This window comes from Pseudocercospora fijiensis (assembly GCF_000340215.1).
Source record: "Pseudocercospora fijiensis CIRAD86 unplaced genomic scaffold MYCFIscaffold_9, whole genome shotgun sequence".
NCBI lineage: Eukaryota > Fungi > Ascomycota > Dothideomycetes > Mycosphaerellales > Mycosphaerellaceae > Pseudocercospora > Pseudocercospora fijiensis.
In genome coordinates, this window is record NW_006921540.1 from 1,909,451 (window position 1) to 1,927,850 (window position 18,400).

General features: G+C 47.1%; 4 protein-coding genes across 4 annotated transcripts; 2 read left to right on the forward strand and 2 right to left on the reverse strand.

The window, feature by feature from the left end:
• Positions 1 to 5,387: 5,387 nt before the first annotated feature.
• Positions 5,388 to 5,858, reverse strand: MYCFIDRAFT_178664 (uncharacterized protein; the record flags this gene model as incomplete). The annotated part of the gene is made up of 6 exons (XM_007932698.1): positions 5,388 to 5,397; positions 5,449 to 5,456; positions 5,497 to 5,583; positions 5,609 to 5,728; positions 5,757 to 5,803; positions 5,837 to 5,858. The coding sequence occupies 6 exons, from the start codon at positions 5,856 to 5,858 to the stop codon at positions 5,388 to 5,390; spliced, it is 294 nt and encodes a 97-aa protein (XP_007930889.1).
• Positions 5,388 to 7,301, reverse strand: MYCFIDRAFT_208995 (uncharacterized protein; the record flags this gene model as incomplete). Its single annotated transcript, XM_007932699.1, has 6 exons — positions 5,388 to 5,397; positions 5,449 to 5,456; positions 5,497 to 5,583; positions 5,609 to 5,728; positions 5,757 to 5,803; positions 5,837 to 7,301. A coding segment is annotated over one exon (439 nt), but the record flags the coding sequence as incomplete, so codon positions are not given.
• Positions 5,683 to 7,301, forward strand: MYCFIDRAFT_183913 (uncharacterized protein). The gene has a single exon (XM_007932700.1). It carries the CDS (start codon positions 5,931 to 5,933, stop codon positions 6,336 to 6,338), a length of 408 nt encoding a protein of 135 aa, XP_007930891.1. The 5' UTR covers positions 5,683 to 5,930; the 3' UTR covers positions 6,339 to 7,301.
• A 3,482-nt stretch (positions 7,302 to 10,783) lies between these two features.
• Positions 10,784 to 18,096, forward strand: MYCFIDRAFT_205075 (uncharacterized protein; the record flags this gene model as incomplete). Its single annotated transcript, XM_007932701.1, has 4 exons — positions 10,784 to 10,817; positions 12,054 to 12,328; positions 12,425 to 12,846; positions 12,919 to 18,096. The coding sequence occupies 4 exons, from the start codon at positions 10,784 to 10,786 to the stop codon at positions 17,360 to 17,362; spliced, it is 5,175 nt and encodes a 1,724-aa protein (XP_007930892.1). The 3' UTR covers positions 17,363 to 18,096.
• Between the last annotated feature and the right edge of the window lie 304 nt (positions 18,097 to 18,400).

Below are 18,400 nucleotides of genomic sequence, written 5' to 3' on the forward strand. Positions count from 1 at the left end.
AAGGGACCTAGTACTTCTACGGGTCGCAATAAAACCGGAAATAGTAGAACGAGTATAGTATATTAACGTAAGAGGGCTACTACTACTACCGCTAGCTCCGGTACTAGAAAGGGCGTCGCGAGTAAGGCTCCGCGTAAGACAACGGCGGATAAGGCTCTACGCAAGACGACAACTAGCGCTTCTACTATTAGTAGTAATCGTACGAAGCGTCGATAGCGCCTAGGAAGTAAGTCCTATTTATAGCCGGTAGCGTAGCCGGTAGCGTAGCCGGTAGCGTAGCCGGCATTCTTACTATCTTTTTACTAATCCTTCTTTAGCCGTAGCCCTCCGTTAGATTCGGTAGTATTAGAAGAGTTCTAAGCTCCTAATCCGTAAAGCTCCTTTCTAACGACTTATTCGCGAAATTGCCTAGGATTATAGAACGGACCTTCGCTTCTAAGCCTCCGCGATAGGCGCCCTTTAAGAGGCTATAGAAGCCTACCTAGTTCGTATCTTCGAATATATGTTTCTCTTCTACCTCTTTTCGGACTATACTAATACTATTTTAGCGGTTAACCTTATAGCTATCTACGCGAAGCGTATAACGATTATAGACAAGGATTTTAAAGCACTCGATCAGATTCTGAAAGGCTAGAATGTCTATATTCGAGACGGTACTAGGTAGGATAGATATTCTAGTAGGAAGGATATTCGTAGTATTATCTACAAGCTTTTCTATATACGAAATAAGCCGCTATTATACGGCGCTATATACCGCGCTCTAAATACTCTCTAAGCATGTATATATAGTATAGTGTACTTTATTAGCCGTACGGAATAGAAGTCTTCGAAAATCCCGTTAGTACTAAGGAGTTAAAAGGCCGGCTACGCTGCCGGCTACGCTGCCGGCTACGCTACTAGGTCTTATAAAGAACTAAAAGAAGATAGACATTCTAGTTAATTTGTATTAGTTTGGATTTTTAGAAAAAGAAAACAAGGAAAAAAGGAAGCAGATTGAAGAACCTAATGCTTATAGTTATAGGCATTATCCCTGTTCTCTAGACTATATTATATACCTGCTTTCGCAACTCTACCTAATACTCCTGCTAAATATCCTTATACTCTACCTACTAGAAATTCAACTAGGTACCTAGACCTATAGCTGCCTCTATATCTTTTACTATCTTCTATAGGTTAAAGGACTCCTCTATAGCAGCCTCTACTTCCTTATATAATACGAAGTTACTACCTACCCTATCCTTAATATCTGCTAAATAATCTAGAGTTCTAAGGAACGAACTAGCATTCGGCCGTAGTATAGCGAGTAACTAGTAGAACGCCCTATAGAGCTGCTTTATAGCTGTTTCGTATATAGTGCCGATATCGAGGGAGGAGCTATCCTAGTACTTAATATTAGAGTATAGTTTAGTAGGAAAGTGTATAAACTTCTTACGGAGAGCTTCGACGGAAATCGATAAGTTCTACCTAGATCTAGATAAAGATATTCTACTAAGCAGTTAGGGAATTGAACTGTAAACGAAAGGATGAAATTCATACCTAAGAAGTGCAGTTTCCGAACTAAACTATAATGCCTTATATATATGTGTATATGCTTTTGATTAGTTAGTGCCCTTAGCTGATTGTCTATAGATTTAAGGTTATATAAGTACCTTTATACAACTACGTAGCCTAAGTAGGATTCGAAAATTCTATAAGTACTAAGGACTAAAAATGCCGGCTACGCTGCCGGCTATACTACTAAGTCTTATAAAGGGCTTGCTTGAAGCTACGTACATATTCGTATACTTCTTAAAAACCGATAAATTATATAGTTCGAACTAGCTACTTATATAGGTGCTTAGTAAACCAACCTAAACTAAACTAGAGTTTCGGCTTAGCAAACCAAACCAAACCAACCCGAACTACTGCGGGGTCTAATCCTTCTTAGGAACAAATAGGATTAGTATACTAGCAGGGCTGTTGCTATACTAAATTCGACTATTAGCTAGGTTCTTATCTAGGTACTTACGTAGTATAGCAAGCTCGCGTTTACTAAGGTTATAGAGGGGCCTAAAGGGGACCTCTTTGCCCTATATAATATTAATCTTATAGTCCGTCTCTTTAAATATAGGCAATGTCGATACTAGGTAGTGTTTAAATATATTAATACAGGTCTCTCTAATAGGCTATAGTATACGAGCGAGCTAATTAGGGTCTATACTATTAGGGGGCACAGGTTTATCGTTATCTCTACCGAGAAGGTTAGCTATCGGATTAGCTAAGGCAGGTATTAGGTTGCTAATAAATAGGACCCTAATATCGTTAGAGCACTTGCTAGTATTAATGTGTTTAATGTCCTCTTTCCTAGCGATTCGAAATCGCTACTATTAGCTACCTAGGTCTATAGCTACGGCGTAGTGCTTAAGAATAGGGTTACTAATAACAATATCGGATAGAAGGCTATCTATATCTACTATATAGGCAGTAAAGTCTAACAAACGCTTATTGCCGAGGTCGTCTTTTAGAACTATAGGAATATAGTAGGCCCTATAGGTTAAGTGCCGAGCGTTATTAAACTAAGCAAGGGTTAGTAGGTTAGCCCTATTTAATTATCGGAGGTCTAGTTGCTTAGCTAGGCGATAGCTAATAAGGGCACTAACTAAATTTCCTAGATCTAGCGTAACCTTAGTTTTATAATTAGTGCCCTAGGTGTCTTATATAAGGCAGGTGCGTATAATAGCTAGTACAATGTCGATAGTCTTACGCTATACTAGGCTAATAGTCGGTACGGCGCTTATTCTTTTTTCGAAGGTTAGCCTATAGGGGTAGCGTTAGCTACTAAGAGGTGCTTTCGGTGCTTAGCGGTAGTACGGTCGATTCGGGCCTAATCCTTAGGTTTGTCGTATTAGCCTAGTAGATAGCTAGTGCTATTATAGTTAAAGCATTTCAATCCGGTTAGGGGATTGCTATAGCCGCTATTACTACTATTATTAGTTAAGCGATTAGTATTATAGGGATACGAGCCCCTTCTACGGCCTCTATCGCGGCCTCCTTTATATAGTCGCTAGCTACGGCCTCTTCTACGGTTATTGTTACTATTCCTATTATTAGCACTATTGTTTTAGTAGGAACCTTAGTTTCCTCTACGGCTACGGTTGCTACGGTTAGTACTAGCTAGTCGGATCCTCGATTCTAGCCGTTACTAGAGCTAAATAGCTCGTTCGGCTGTTTCTACTTCGACTATAAATTAAATGCGCGTTAGATTAGTCTATTCGAATATACGGCGGCGGTCTAATTCGAGGATAAGCTCCTACCTAAGTTTCGGGCGTATCTCTAAGATCTATATAGAATTAGTCTTAGCTAGAAGGTCGTCCTCGAGAGTCTTTAAATAGGCCTTAAATAAGCGAGCTAATTAATTAGTCTTTTGCTTAGCTCGAAGGTACTAGTCCTAAGCGTGTTGTTGCCTTAGTATAGGGTTTCTAAGGGTGTCTAGTATAATAGTTTTGTAGGTTTGCTACTAAATAGCGGCCTAATTAGTAAGGGAATCGAAATAGTCGTCCTAGGTGCGTTTTAGGTCGCTATTAATGTATTATATAGCGTAAACGACTAATAAGTAATTATCTAGAAGGGCCCTTAGTACATTGCGCTAGTTAAGCTTATAGTTACGAATATAATCGTTATATTGCTTTCGACTAGAGCTATTAAACATAGTATAGTCCTTAAGCTTAGTATCCTTCTTCTAAATTAGGACGGATAGCGAGGAAGGCCCTACTATCGGCTTAGTACTAGTTATTAGGGCTTCCTATAGGCGGTAAATTTCGAGGAGGTTATCCTTTAGCTATTATTCTTAGCGTAAGGTAGTAAGCCTGTTCTAGGTAGCTTCTTAAAGTCTCGCTATTAGCTAGGGCCTAAAGGCTAGCTAGCTATATCGGCGGTTAACAATATTGCTAAGAATATCGTTAACAGGCAACGATAGGTTATCCCCTTCGATTATAGGTTCTTTAGTAGGCTCTCTAGTAGGGCCTCTAGTAGGCGCTTTAGTAGGCACTTTAGTAGGCACTATACTACTAGCGTTGTCGTTGCTAGCGCTACTAGCGGCGCCGCGGTTGTTATTGCTTCGTAATAAGCCGGCTATTATAATAAGGGGTAATACTAATAATATATTATAGCCCCTTATAGTACGGATATAGCGGAATTAGTAGGTATCGGCCTAATATAATTAACTTAGTATAATAGCCCGTATAGAAGGCCTTGCTTAATAATTAGTACAGTTGTTTTAGTAGAATAGTACGTATAGGTCCCGTTCTTTAGGCGCAATATAGTTAAATCGATAGTTTTCGTAGCTATACCGCTAAAAGCTTAAAATAAGGACTATCTAGCTACTATCCTTAAAGGGTAGATCGAATACTATATAAGAAGGGTTATATTAGTAGGTAGATAGGGTAGTAGTAGGTATAGGTAGTATTCGATAAGGATCTAGGAGGAGAAGGAGGAAGGTAGGCTAGTTAGCCTAACGCTAAGCGCTAAGCCCTACCTAAGGTACTAAGACCCTATTTTTACTCGGTCTAGTTATATACTAATTACGTATAGCCTCTTTAGCCCTAATATCTTTATAATCGCTCGATATAGACGACGTTAAAGAAGTAGATCTAATAGGAGATATAATAGTATAAAGTCTACCTACGCCGCTAGGGCTTCGCTATTTACTAGTAGCTAACTACTAGTACTAGGGTAAGCTATTACAAGTCTATATATATAGTATTTAAGAGGTTAATAGCTACGCTATAGACGACTATTACTTCGCTAATAAAGGCCTCTCTTCCTTCTTTAAGCTTTATATCTTCTATTATATAGATAACGACCTTATTAGGATAATAGTAGACTATATAGAAAAAGACGATATTAGCGAGCGAGCCGCTAGGTAATTAGCTAGCTAGATAGTAGACGACTCGGACGACGACGCTAGTACTAATAACTTACTTAGTAATAGGCGAGTTAGACGAGAAATAAAAAGTATAAGGATATATAGTAACTACTAGCTAGCTACTAGTAAGGCAATAGTAACTCGTACGAGACTACGTTATATATAATAATAATAACGAGGCTAAAGAGATAGTAACTAGTAAAGGTAAGCCTTTACCTATAGTTATAGAAGAAAGTAATTTAATAGCAATTCTATAATAATAATAGTATATTTAATCTTAGTCTATATAATAGTCTCTTCTACTATAAAATAGCCGCTTCTATAATAGTCTCTTCTACTGCAAAATAGCCGCTTCTATAATAGTTAAAATAGCTACTTCTAATAGCTAATAGGCTCGAAAGAGGCGCCCTTCCTAGCCTAAATCGTTATAATACTAGGTAGTTCTAAACGCTACTAAATTAGAGGATTGTAAGTAGCTTGTTGCCTAGTAGTTACTAGTGAAACACTATGTCGCTAAATCCGCTCTAGGTTCAGCTAAAACTCACTAAATTTCCTGACATGCAGCAGTAATCCTTTCTTTCATTATTAGACACCGCCGCCGAACCATACGCTTGGCCCTGCTCGCTCCATCGTTTTTTGCCTTTGCCCGGGGAACGTCCGCAAAGCTTCGCTTCAGCAACCTAAGATTCCGCGGTTCGTGGTGACGCGAGCTTGATCCGGCGTGTGTACGCTCGGCTGAGAGAAAAGGCGGTCATGTTGATATATCAGATAGGCTCCTGTTCCAGAGCGTGCGACCTGTGCTATGCATCTTGACACATCACAAGGCTTTGTCATTCCTCGCTGTTCTTCGGACCTGACCGCCCTTGCTACACCGCGATACGACTACATATACCGCCCTATCTGCCAACGCGACCTGCCATTTTTAGTATGCACGCGCAGTCATAACACTTACCATACCTGCTGCCTACCGCCACTCTACAGAAAGTGAACGCGTCAAACAACAACTCAACACCATCGACAACCAATAATGTCGTGCTCATCAGCATCGAGCCGAGGCTCGACGCCTTCCACATCTCCGTGTCGAACAATCACTAGTCTATCATCGTCAAACGGGTCTGCACACCGCGACAGTTTTAGCTCGACGGCATCTTCGACATTCTCCAACCCATACTCCTCTTGCGCGTACGCAAGCTGGCCAGCGGGATCAGATCTGAAGAAGCCCTCCAGGCCGAGCGCATACGTGAGCGACGAGGATCTCTTTGGTGACAGCGATGAAGCCTACCTCAGCGAACCACCGCCACCACCACGGTCGGCTGAAGTTTGGATGGCACGTCCTCTGCTACCTCCGGTCAATCCAATCAAACCACGCAAGTGCATCACTGAGCCGAGAAAGAAGCGAGGCCCTTCTTCGGCCAGCATCAAGCACCAAGTGTGAGCGAGAGTCCTGGAGCATGGTTGTCAGACATACCGACGGAACTGACTTCACCAATGACCTTTTTGGCTTTTCAGCGAGGCCTGTTGTCCCCACATTATACCCAATATCGAGCGTTAGCATCGATACCGATTTACCTTTTCAACACATGGGACAAGACTTGTACTGGGCATCTACCAGCAGTATACATTGGCCCAGACACACCAGGGTTCGGTGGTGTCATGCTGGGTCCGGAAAACGGCACGGACCATTTTGGCAGCGACAAGTACCTGATGGTCGAGAGGAATGTGCAGACGACACTCATTTAACCGAGGGAGCCAGAACCAGAAACTCGAACGAACAGAGAGAGACGAATCCAGTCGGTGGACACAGGGTCTGGAATGCATGGCCAGCGCACATGAAATGGCATCTGGTGCTCACAGCAATGTAGCACTTGTGATGCAGGCTCGAAGCAGAACTTCTAGAATTTGGCTGTGGCGGCAGAGGGCAGCCTCATCACCTGGAAGCGAGAAACACGAACGCCACCGTCACAGCCAGCCGCGCATGACATCTGCGAACCGCATGCACATCACGTCGCTGCTCTCGCGCAGAAGATTCAGCAGCGGTGGTACAGTATGGCCAAGCGGTCGAGAAGTCTTTTTGAGAGGTCCAAGTCGGTGAGGCTGTAAGCGCGGTGCTGAGATTGGTGGTTGATCTATGTATCCAACAAGCGAGACGCACAGCTTATACCATGATCGACATCTGAATTTGGATGGGTTGTGCAAAAAGTGATGCCATAAGGAGCAGGACAGGATGCAGAAAGTTTGCATGCCCCATGCGCCATGCCTGCCTGCCTGCAGATCAGCCGAAGCGGCTCTGCCAGCACGGCGCTTAGAGGCATGCTGTGAGAGGTGAAGCTCTTGATGACTCGCGATGGGGAATTGAGATTTTAGCGATAACGAACAATGGAATGATCGAATACTCATCATCACTGTGACATATTATTCCCATCCTATTGGTCATCGTCCTTCGAGCAGCGGCGGCGGCGGCGGTGAGAGAAATACGGCGCACGTGATGTCGCCTCGGCAGGCTTTGGGCAGAGCCGCAGGGCCTGGGAGGGATTTGGTATTCGTCCATTGCCTATATTATATTCTTCGCTGCTACCGAAGGGGGTTGCTGTCCCCGGAATAGCGCATTTAGCAGTGTATTTGGCGGCTCTTGCCGGGACCCACTCCTACATCGGTAATTTAGTAGAATCTCTATAGTATACTATATCTCTTTATAAAGCCGTAGAAACAGCTATATAGACTAAAACAAGGTATTATTATAGACCCCTCTTAATCCGAATACGAGGCATAAATACTATCGGAAGGGCAGCACTATAGAAACGAATAAGGTAACCTAGAAAGCGCGGATTTCTTCTAAGATCTCGAGAATAGTAATAAAGGTAATAAAAATATCGATATACCTAGAGATAGCGGTTTTAAGGAATAAGATCTCGATAGTTTAAATGCCGAGAAACTAGCTAAGATTAAGCTCGATAAGGAGGCAGTAAATAATGCTAAATTAGCGGAAAGATCGTTCTCGTAAATAGCCGCGGAGGTATATAAGGCCTTCGAGAATAGTAGCTTCTTTAAGCTAGTCGGTAAAAATAAGGTAGACGAAACGGTCGGTAGAGAGGTAGACGAAGAGCCTACTAAAGAGCCTATTAATAACGATGCTAGCGACTAGATATCCGATCTACCGAAGGAGACCTATAGGTCGATAGAAGTCGCTTTTAATAAAGCGAATAAGTAGGCTCGGACCTATAGTTATACTATCGTTCTACGAGGCGGTAACTACTCGAAGAGGCCGGAGTTTCGAGAAGCGAATATCTATATTAGTAGATACTGTATCTATAGCGCTAGTAAAGGAAGGTAGAAGGATCGCTCTAAGAATAGTAGTAAGCGGCCTACTACTGTTAGTTAGAAGGAGGCCTATCTATAGTTACTATCGTTACAAGCGGTCGACTATTGTAACCTATTTAGCCGTTAGAGGGTCGATAAGTCGCACTACTAGTATACCTATAAAGGAGGCTACAAGGACTTTAATAGCGCCGATTTCGCGATATATCGCCGCTGCTAGCGTAAGTCGATAAAGGACAAGATAATAAAGATAATAGAAGAGGATTTAAGCGCGAATACGAGTGCTATATCGACGTTAGCGCGGCTATAGAAGAAGGAAGATTGTAAGTCTATCTAGTATTAGAAATTCTTACCGGCCGAGACTCGGCCGACCTGTATACTATTACATTCTTCCCTTCCTTCTATACTCTTACTCTAACAGCATATAATATATAGGCATACAAACGATATAGGACATTTATAACATTCGAAAGATAGCGCGGAGGGTTTAGTAGGGTAATATATCGGCCTTAGATGCACTTTTACGGCTCCTAGAAAGAGGTAGATACTACTACGATTAGGACCTAGATATAACGCCGGGGAACGAGGGCAAAATCGACAAATTGCTTATAATCTACCTACTTATAGCACGGTTCTACGCCCTATATCCGGAGTACCTTATCTGCGATAATATATATAAGACTAACTACTATAACCGACCTCTTTTTAATATCTCCGGCGGTACCAGCGGCGGCACTACAATTCTATTAGGATACGCGATTATAGGCAAAGAAGACGAAGCCGGCTTTATATAGGTGTTTGAGGCCTTTAAGAAGCTCTGCCGCGTTAATAACCTACTAGATCTAGGCCTATAGGTTACTAATCGAGACCGTAGTTGTATAAACGCATTAGACAAGGTATACTTATTAATACCTGCACTTATCTGCGCCTAGCATATATTCAAGAATGTATAGTTATAGGCCCGCAAATTAATACCGCAATAAGCTATCTACGACGACGAAACTAGTGCCTTTCTACGCTACGAAGATCAAGCCGATTGCGAGTCGTTTATAGCCGCTTTCCGTACCTGTATTAAAGCCGAGATAGTAGCTGAATTTGATAAGAAGAACACCTTCTTATCTAACTATAAGAACCCTCACTTCCGTAGCCTATAGACCTATATTAAGCGTAAATACTAGTCTTATAAGAAGAAGATTGCCTACTGCTTTTAGCAGCACGTCTTTCTATTCTATAGACAACGCGTTACTTCGAGGGTAGAAGGGGCTCATTCGACAATAAAGAAATAGCTAGCAGGTAGGCGGTATAACGTGCTTACCCTGTTCCTTAAACTCGTACGTAGACGTCTACCTAGCTTTACTTAGATACCGCTTTGCTAACAATTTAATAGGAGCCGTAGTTCAAGATTAAAGCCTCTTAGATTAAGGACCGTATTAGCAAGGACCGGCTTCAAATTCTAATATCCTATAAGAAACTAGAGTTTGCTTAGTATAACGGCACGATCTATCGCTAGGCTATTATTAAGGCCGGCAAGTAACAATAGTATACACTCGATAAGATTAAAGAGCTTACTAAGGAGCCTAATAAGCTACGGTCTCGGTATACAGGCCGTTATAAGTACGCTTAGGGGATTACCTGCAAATATACTGTAAGGGATAAGATAATAGAAATAGGCTTCTTCTACTAGACCCCTTCGGACTTCGATAGGCACTAGTATATCGATAAGTCTATAGCACTACTAGCTCGTATTATAGAAGTTATATAGACTCGAGACTTCACTATAATACCTAATAATCGCAGAGCTCGTAGTAGCAATAGCGGCCGTAGCAATAGCGGCCGTGCTAGGCGTATAAATATACGAGACCCTTCTAGCTTCGAATATAACGACCTAAATAACGCGGCTTCTCAATCTACTCGTAGCCGTAGCCGTAGCCGTAGCCGTAGTAGAGCGAGAGCCTCTACGCAACAACCTCGAGTCTATATACCTACTAAGCGACACTAGTTTATTAGTAACAATCTAGCTAGTATTCAACGAGCCGCTATAGCACTTAGAAGGGCCTTATACGCACCGGCTATAACATAGCCGGCTAAGTAATACTACTAATTTGTCTAGTTCTATAGTACTTAACAACTACTGCTAAGACTAGCACTAGCAGGTCCGCTAGTAGCGACTTAACCGACTGTATTTAGAGGCGCTCTACTACTATCTAATTAATAGGTATTTACTTAGTAATAGTAATAGTAGCAATAGTAATAGCAGTATAGAAGTTAGTTTATACCGTAGTAAGAGCTACGGTTATATCTACGACAGTATTACTATACAGGTTAAGGCAATTAGTACTAGAATACAGTTTAATTGAAGTCTACGAGTCTATATTAATATCTACGTAACTAGCGGGCTCGAGAATACCCTCCTACCTAACTATAATTATTACTATATACGTTAGGTTCTATACCAAGCAGCGGAGGCCGCTTTTGTATAGCGTTTTATATAGCGAGAGGTCAGTGCGTACTGCTAATCGAAACCGGAAGTATGATCTATAGCAATGGACGAATATAATATAGGCAATGGACGAATACCAAATCCCGGCCTGGGACGACGGTAAGCATTCTCTGGTTGGCGTTGCACGGCATGAACTGCTGCAACGCTGTCAGGAAGTATCGGCAGCACGAGGCCGGATGGTGCAGAGCGTGACCATAGCATGGTGTGACTGGGCATGCCGACCGCCTCGCGTGCGACTGGTGATGAAGCGCAGCGTGCAGTGGGCCTGGCAGCGCGATGCAAGGACTATCGACTACCGAGTGCTCGGTATGGGTATGGCAATCAGTGAAGTTGCACCAAGCAGGTCCGAGCGAGCTGACCGCCTCGGGATGGAAGTACGGTCGTCGCAAACGCACTGCACGTGGGAGGGTGGTGTGGGAGTTGCGGGCGGAGTGTGGTGAATGGAGTGCGGCACGAGCACGATGGCGTCGCTGGCGTCGCTGGCCGGGCGTGTGCATCTCCGCTCCTATACCAGACAACAATCGCCTTGTCGCCGTCGACGTCGGCATATCGATGTAGCCGCTGGATGGCGGGTTTAGGTGTGAATGTGGCGCGCCAGCGTTGCAGCGTGCAGCCAATCAGCGCGGCCGAGCACGGTATGGACCCCGGCGCCGCCCGCACATGCAGTGACCTCCATACGACAGACAGCGTTCAGCAGCAGACGTGCAGCGTGCTGTCGAGGCGCGTCCAATGGTGCTGTATTCTAACATTATCGCTGGACGAATGGTAGGGCATCGCGTCTCTTTCTGCTCTTCACTGCTCGTCTAACCGCTTCTTCGCTGCCATCTGATTGCCCGTTGTGTCGAGACCTGTTCTCCCCTCCCTTCTGCTTGCTTCTGCACTCAGCTGCACTTCTGCCACTCACTCTGTACCCCTTCCAGACCCGACGACCAGCGCGGCTGCATGCATTCTGTACTGCACCTGCACGCACACACCCCCGCTGGGAAGACTCTGGCCTCTCCGCGCTTCGGGCGATACACAAGGTGTGACTTCGTTGATTGAGCGCGCATGTCCGGGTAGGTTGCTTCTACTCTTCCCGAAGATACAAGTGTTTCACGTCCGGTCACGGCTGGGTTGGCGAACAGACCGCCCTGGACACCATCTGGCTGCCCTCATGGCCACCATTACACCTCGAACCCACACTAACCCACCCGCTACAGCAATCGAACATGTCATCCCGAAGAGCTTCAGACACAAGATCAAAGTCTGGAAGGTCTTCGTCGGCGTCGAATCCGGCCTCGTATCGACAAACACAACCAAGCCAGACTCCTCCTCCGGCAACATTGACCCCCGAAGGCCAAGGCAGTGACCTTGAACCATGCGCCGCAACTGCCTCATTCCTACTCTACGCACAGCGAAATGTCATCCTCGTGCTTCATCACGACACTCTGTCCATCGAACGACGATTCGATTTGCACCGGGAAGATGTGCTGTGGATAGCAGTGGACAATGTCAGCGAACGAGGTTCCGGAAGATTGGCTGTGAGCTTTGATGCAGGGAAGACGGCGATCGTTTGGGATATCCTCACCGGCGTCGAGGTCGCGCGCTTTTCCGCATACGAGCACATGAGAGTTGCGTCTTTCATGCGCAACGGCAATATCGCATTTGGTAGGAACATGCCCGGAATCTGCAAGCAAACATGCTGACTGTCTCTAGGAAATGACCAGGGAAACGTGATCCTCTTCGAACCATCCACATCGGAACACATTTCTGCGAGAACAATTTTCGACCCCATTACCGCAATAGCTCCCTCTGCCGACTGCAGGACTTTCGCGATGGGTTATTTCAATGGATCGATCCTGATTGCAACCCTCCAACCTTCCTTCACCATTCTACACACCCTGAACACCACTAGAGCACCGTCAAAGATCAGTGGTCTTGCATGGCATGGATCTTCGTCAAAGCAGCAGACTGATATGCTTGCGACTCAAGCCCAAGATGGGGATTTGCGAGTGTGGAGTGTTCCGAAAGGAGATCATGGAGCTGCACCGACCATCATTCGCGTGCTGCAGAGGCCGGAATCGCAGTTGGCAGGTCCTTGTTGGTTTGCTTGGTCGAAGAACGGACGCTTAATACAACTTGCGGATGGGTGAGTGCTCTGCTTCGTACAGACAATCAAGCCCATGACCGATTGAGATCAGTGCTAAAATTTACGGGGCAGGGAAACCAGAGCGTGGGACGTTCGTACCAAAAAGGTCACTTACGATATCATTCCAACGATTCAGGGCGTTGTGGGAATGGCCAACTATGGACCAACAGCAACTTTGTTCACCTTGGGGCGAAATCACACGGTTCAACAATACGACATCAACCCGAACACAAGCCCGCTGCAAGTAGCAACAGCGCAGCATGCGCCCGCCAATACTCCTCCTACGCCTCCGACGGACCTTTTGAATGAGAGGACGAAGAATGCAATTACAGAAGGTCAAATCAGTCTACCTGTGGTGTTTACCGATGGCGAAAGCAGTGCCGACGAGGGAGCAACCATGTCACCTTTGCAAAGGATCGCGCTGGAGATGGACTCGCTCGATGCCATGGAATCTGAGATTCGCGACAAGGTCATGCCGCTCAGCCCATCAAGTCACGGCGGATCTGTCAGCTCACGAAGTTCCGGGAAGCCTTCGCGCAGGCAACGGAAATATTTGTATGACAAGCCAGACTCTTCTCGCGCATCGACCAATTCTGGCCACGAAGGCACGGAGTTCTCTTTTGGAGGACCATCTCAGCTGGGCCGCGAGAGCATGTCAATAAGATCTAGCGCATCCTACACATCAGGGACACATCATGGCCGTCGGTCGTCTAATTTGCGCAGAGAAGTACTGCGGAGTCCGGAGGAAACGGAGGAGACACAGCTGATGGAGCTCTTCCCATTCACGAAAGCCCGGCTTCGAGAAGTGGCGTTCAGAACTCCTCATTACGGAGAAGTTGCTCGCACTCCAGACCTTTTGCAGCGAGAAATGTTGAGTGTTGTATTCGGCTGGAATGATGACGCTCGCAGCCTGATTCACGAAGAATTGGCGAGGCAGCGGCCTGGCTCAGCCAGTGCTGTGCTGCTATCGAAATGGCTGGGTGACATTGGTGCCGACGAGATGGCTTCTCTTGTCGGCTCGGAATCAATGACCTCCTCGGACTGGATGCTGCTTGCGTTAAGCTCCATTGGATCGGACTCCAAAAGGAAAGTCGGCGAGGCGTTCGTACAACGCTTGCTGGAGAAGGGCGATATTCATCCCGCGGTGGCAATCCTTCTCGGACTCGGCGAATACAACGACGCAATCGAGGTGTATGTGTCCCAAGCTTACTTCATGGAGGCTGTCCTCCTGACCTGCCTGGCATGTCCGAACGACTGGGGCCGGATATCGCACTTGCTCAGGAAGTGGGGCGAGAACGCAGTGATGAATGGAGAGGCCGAACTTGCCGTACGCTGTTTCTCATGCACGAGCATTCAGACTTCAGAGCCGTGGACTTCTCCACGAGCGCAACATGAGGTGTTCGCGGCGCAACAGGCACGAGAGCCTCAGAGCGCTGTGGATCTTTCCAGCCCTGTGTCGATTCCCTCGCGCTCTGGCTCTGGCTCTGCCCGGTTGACCACCAAAAATGCTTCCCTCAAATTGATCACCACCTTCGGAGACAAAGGCGTGCCACTCCAGACTGGTGCTGGAGGAGATCCACTCACGGTCGTCGACCCAGGAACTGTAACCGCAGGCGTCACTCCAATCCAACACTCTGCTTACCCAATGTCTCCTGGAGGCCTGGATCCGTGGCGACGGCGTGACGGTCGCATGACTCGAGATGCCACGTCTGCCCGGACAGCTACACCTGGAGGCATGCGGAGGAAGCGTTTACCGTCTCGGACTGACATTGAGAGAGCGAAGCAAGAAGCTGCTGAAATGGCAACGCCTCTAACAGCAGCTCGCGACTTTGCCACCCAAACGACACAAAGTAGGACAAGCAGCAGACGGACATCCTCTGTAAGCAGCGCTAGCCTGCCGGATCCCACGACTGCTCTACGGCCCGCTGTCTACGACGCAGAGAAACTTACTCCGCGAGCTTTTGGCGACGCTGCTGAGCACTTACCCTCTCCGGCCAAAGGTGTCTTTACAAGACTGCGCGAGGAGTCTCGACAGCGAAACTCCTCTCGCGAAAGAAAGCCAGACTATCTTGCCGTACAAGTCATGGATACTGTGTATGCTGAGACACGTTCGCCTATGACTGCGGATGCTGTCATTTCGCCTGGCGGAGCTTTACAAGCCGGGACTCTCAGTCCGCCTCTGACCGGCGGAAGCTCGAAAGCAAGCACCAAAGGTCGATCGACTGACGACAAGATCAACAGTGTCGAAGAAGCGAGAATCGCGCGTCGCAATGAACGGGCAGACAGTCGAAGGCGTGGCGAGAGCAAGCGACGTGCGGAAAGCCGTTCCGGACGCACCTCCAGCCGTATGCGGGATGCTTCTGAGAACCGGGGACGAGGTGTGCCTCGCTACATCCCGCCTGCAAAACGCTCGCCTTCTTCGCCTGTGCCAATGTCTCCCGAGGAGATTGCACAGGCTACGAACAAGGCCAAGGAGATCGAGCCAGCCACCACTGACGACGAGAACTTTTACAAAGCCGCACTATCGCCCACCGGATCCCACAGAAGCGGACGAGACTCCACTCGACATGACTCTCTCGGCAACGTCGCAGATGCGGTACCTCCGCCTCTGCGCTCTTCTGGCAGAGCATCCACCCGGCCGCACAGCCCACCGCGAACGGAGGAGGAGGAGACCGAAGAACGTGGCCGAGGCCGCAGTGCAAACCGAGTCGCAGGTTCATCCACGCGATCTCCATCGTCGCCTCTTCCCGTGCTTTCGGCGAAAGCTTATGGAGGCGACAAGGAGGAGACGCAAAGCGATGGCCAACAACGCTTTCGCATGCGATCTCAGAGTGCAAGCCGACAGGCTCAGATTGACTTACAAAGCCGTCGACAAGCCAGTCGTGCCAGATCGTCCAGTCGCAGGCCGAAGCCAGAAATTCCGACGATTGCCGAGTCCGAAGTCACCGACATTGTACCAGAAGAGCAGGCTTCCCGGACATCTCAGAACACCGACTCCTCTGTTGGGAATTCGAGACCGAGAACTTTGAGCAGGAAGGAGCTGGCAGCCAAAGAGCTCGAGGATCGCCGCCGCTCGCTTGCCAGACGACCATCAGCGCCAGCCATTCCTCTGCCCGAGCATCTCACTTCAATCAACAATCGACCAGGACTTCCGCGATCACACACTGAGCTTGGTGACAGCCCGACGTCGTACATGCCACCTATGTCGAGGAGTCACACGGTGGATCCTGATGCGATGCTCAAATACAATCAACAGAGCAAGATCACGGGCACTTCGACACCCTCAGCTCCTATTGGCCTTCCTGCTACTCCAAGGGCTATGCGCCACCCGCGTTATATGAGCACTGATCCCAATGAACGTGATGCAGCTCCTCCTGTGCCGTTCATCCCAGACAAGTTTTCTGATCTAGGCTCGCTGTCAGGAAGCAGCTTGAGCCAGGTCACAAACTCAGAGCTTAGTCAAGCGTCTTCGGTCATGACCTCTTCCGATCAACAGAAGATATTTTCCTCTGGCGAATCAAGGTCGTTTGTGTCTGAAAGCAGCGACTCCATCGGGCCTCTCCTGCCATCGTCCGTCTATGGCCAGAAAGGACCCCTAACACGAGCTGCAACCGCACCACCTGAGCAGCAACAGGCAGCTCACCCTCTCTATCGGGCTGGCATACCTTCTACCAGACGTCTATCGAATGTTCGCAAGATCTCGCCACCTGATGGCCTCAACTCCTCGGAAGGAGGCGAATCCATGAGTAGCATCGACGCTGCCTTGATTGGAGGCAGTGATACTTCGAATGTCATCATCATCCCAGAAATGCCCGAACTCGCACCTCCGATGCTCCCCGAGCTGCAGCACTTGAACATTCCACCTCCACCTCCACCTCCTCCAGTCTTCCCAGGTCATCAAGCAAACAACTCTTCCGGCATGATCAATATCGCCATCGACGAGAACGCCCCAAGCAGTGCCATGGAGTCTTCTGGACCAACACTGCCTGCACCAATGGCACGAGACCAACCACGATCAGTAACCGCCAGTCCCACATCCCACCGCCGCAACGCACCTTCTGGTGACGGCTTCAGCTCCCGGATGCGTAATTTTGGCGAGCGGATGCGCAGCTCCTCCAAGAACCGTACCAAGTCTCCACCACTTGATACCTCATGGCGTCCAGCCCCTTACGAAAGCGTGAAGACTGGGTACGACTACCATCCCAAGTCCGCACAGCCGGGCGGTCCAGCGCCTTATGAGTCCATTCCTGGCCCACCTTCTTCTCACGGTCACAAACGGGCCGGAAGCTTGAACGTCACTCACCGTGCTCAAAGTCCCTACGAACAGGCAATGGCAGGTCAAGCTGTGAGTCCTTCTACCGAAAGAATCAACGAGACTGCAGTCCCGCCAAGTAGCCTACCTGGCAGCAGGAGTGGGAGCGTCAGTGGGTACAGGAACCCCAAAGAGATCAGAGCGAATATGCCCCCAAACCAAATCCAGCATGGAGTCAATCCACGAGATGGAGGATTCTTGTGATGACTGGAAAACTCTCGGATCGGTTCGAAACAACATGAAAACTCATTCTTACTGAATGCATTATTCTATCTATGCCTTGATGGAATATGAATGCATGGCTCATGAATGAGGATGGATGAAACACAAACCAAACATCTCGAAAGATCAGGTATCTAACGACTACGATTCTTGCCTTTCTGGATATCAAGATCAAATCAGCATTACCAACAATCAACAATCTACAGCATTTTTTTTAAATCAGGCATCCAATTTTTTTTTTGGTGAGATTTGTTTGTAATTAGCGAAATGTTCTTTTTTTTTCTGTATCTTTTTGGCATTGCGAGCGAGCGAGCGAGCGAGCGATGGCGCATGCGTGTGCGTGTGCGTACTTCTTTTCTCCTTTTTTTTCAGCATATGCATATATCTTTTGTCTTGATTCATGGAGTGGATACACTCACTGTACATCATCATCATCATCATCATCATCATTAGCGAGCGTCTTCTCGATGTTATTTCGGTTTCTTCTTCTTTTTTTTTTTGTTCTAGGACAGGGACAGGCACTCGTCATCGGCAAAGATTTTGTTTTTAGGGGACTGCCTCACGGCAAGAAAGGAAGGAAGATCTCAGTTTTTTTTTTTTTTTGGTCTTTTTTGATCTTCGTCGTTGGGCAGTGCAGTGCAGGTGCCATGAGAGGACGGAATTATTGTACATGCTGTATACACAGTAGATTGCAACGAATGGCAATGGCAATACTGTACCCAGTGCTGCTGCTGCAGGATTTCTTGCGTGTCAATAATTTGGGACTTCTGTCGCTTGGTGATCTTGCTATGTAGTCCAATCAATCTCTGCAGCCCAAATTCGGTTATAGGCGAGAGGGAAGATTGATTGACTGGATGCTACACTACACTACACTACACTACAGTACTATTGTGTGTGTGTGTACGTGTGATGTGACGTGACTCAGTCACATTGGCTGTAGTGAGATAGTGTTGGATGTAGCAGACTTTTAGCGTGCAAGGGTTGTAGTGGATTGCTTACATTTACGGATATACTCGGTAG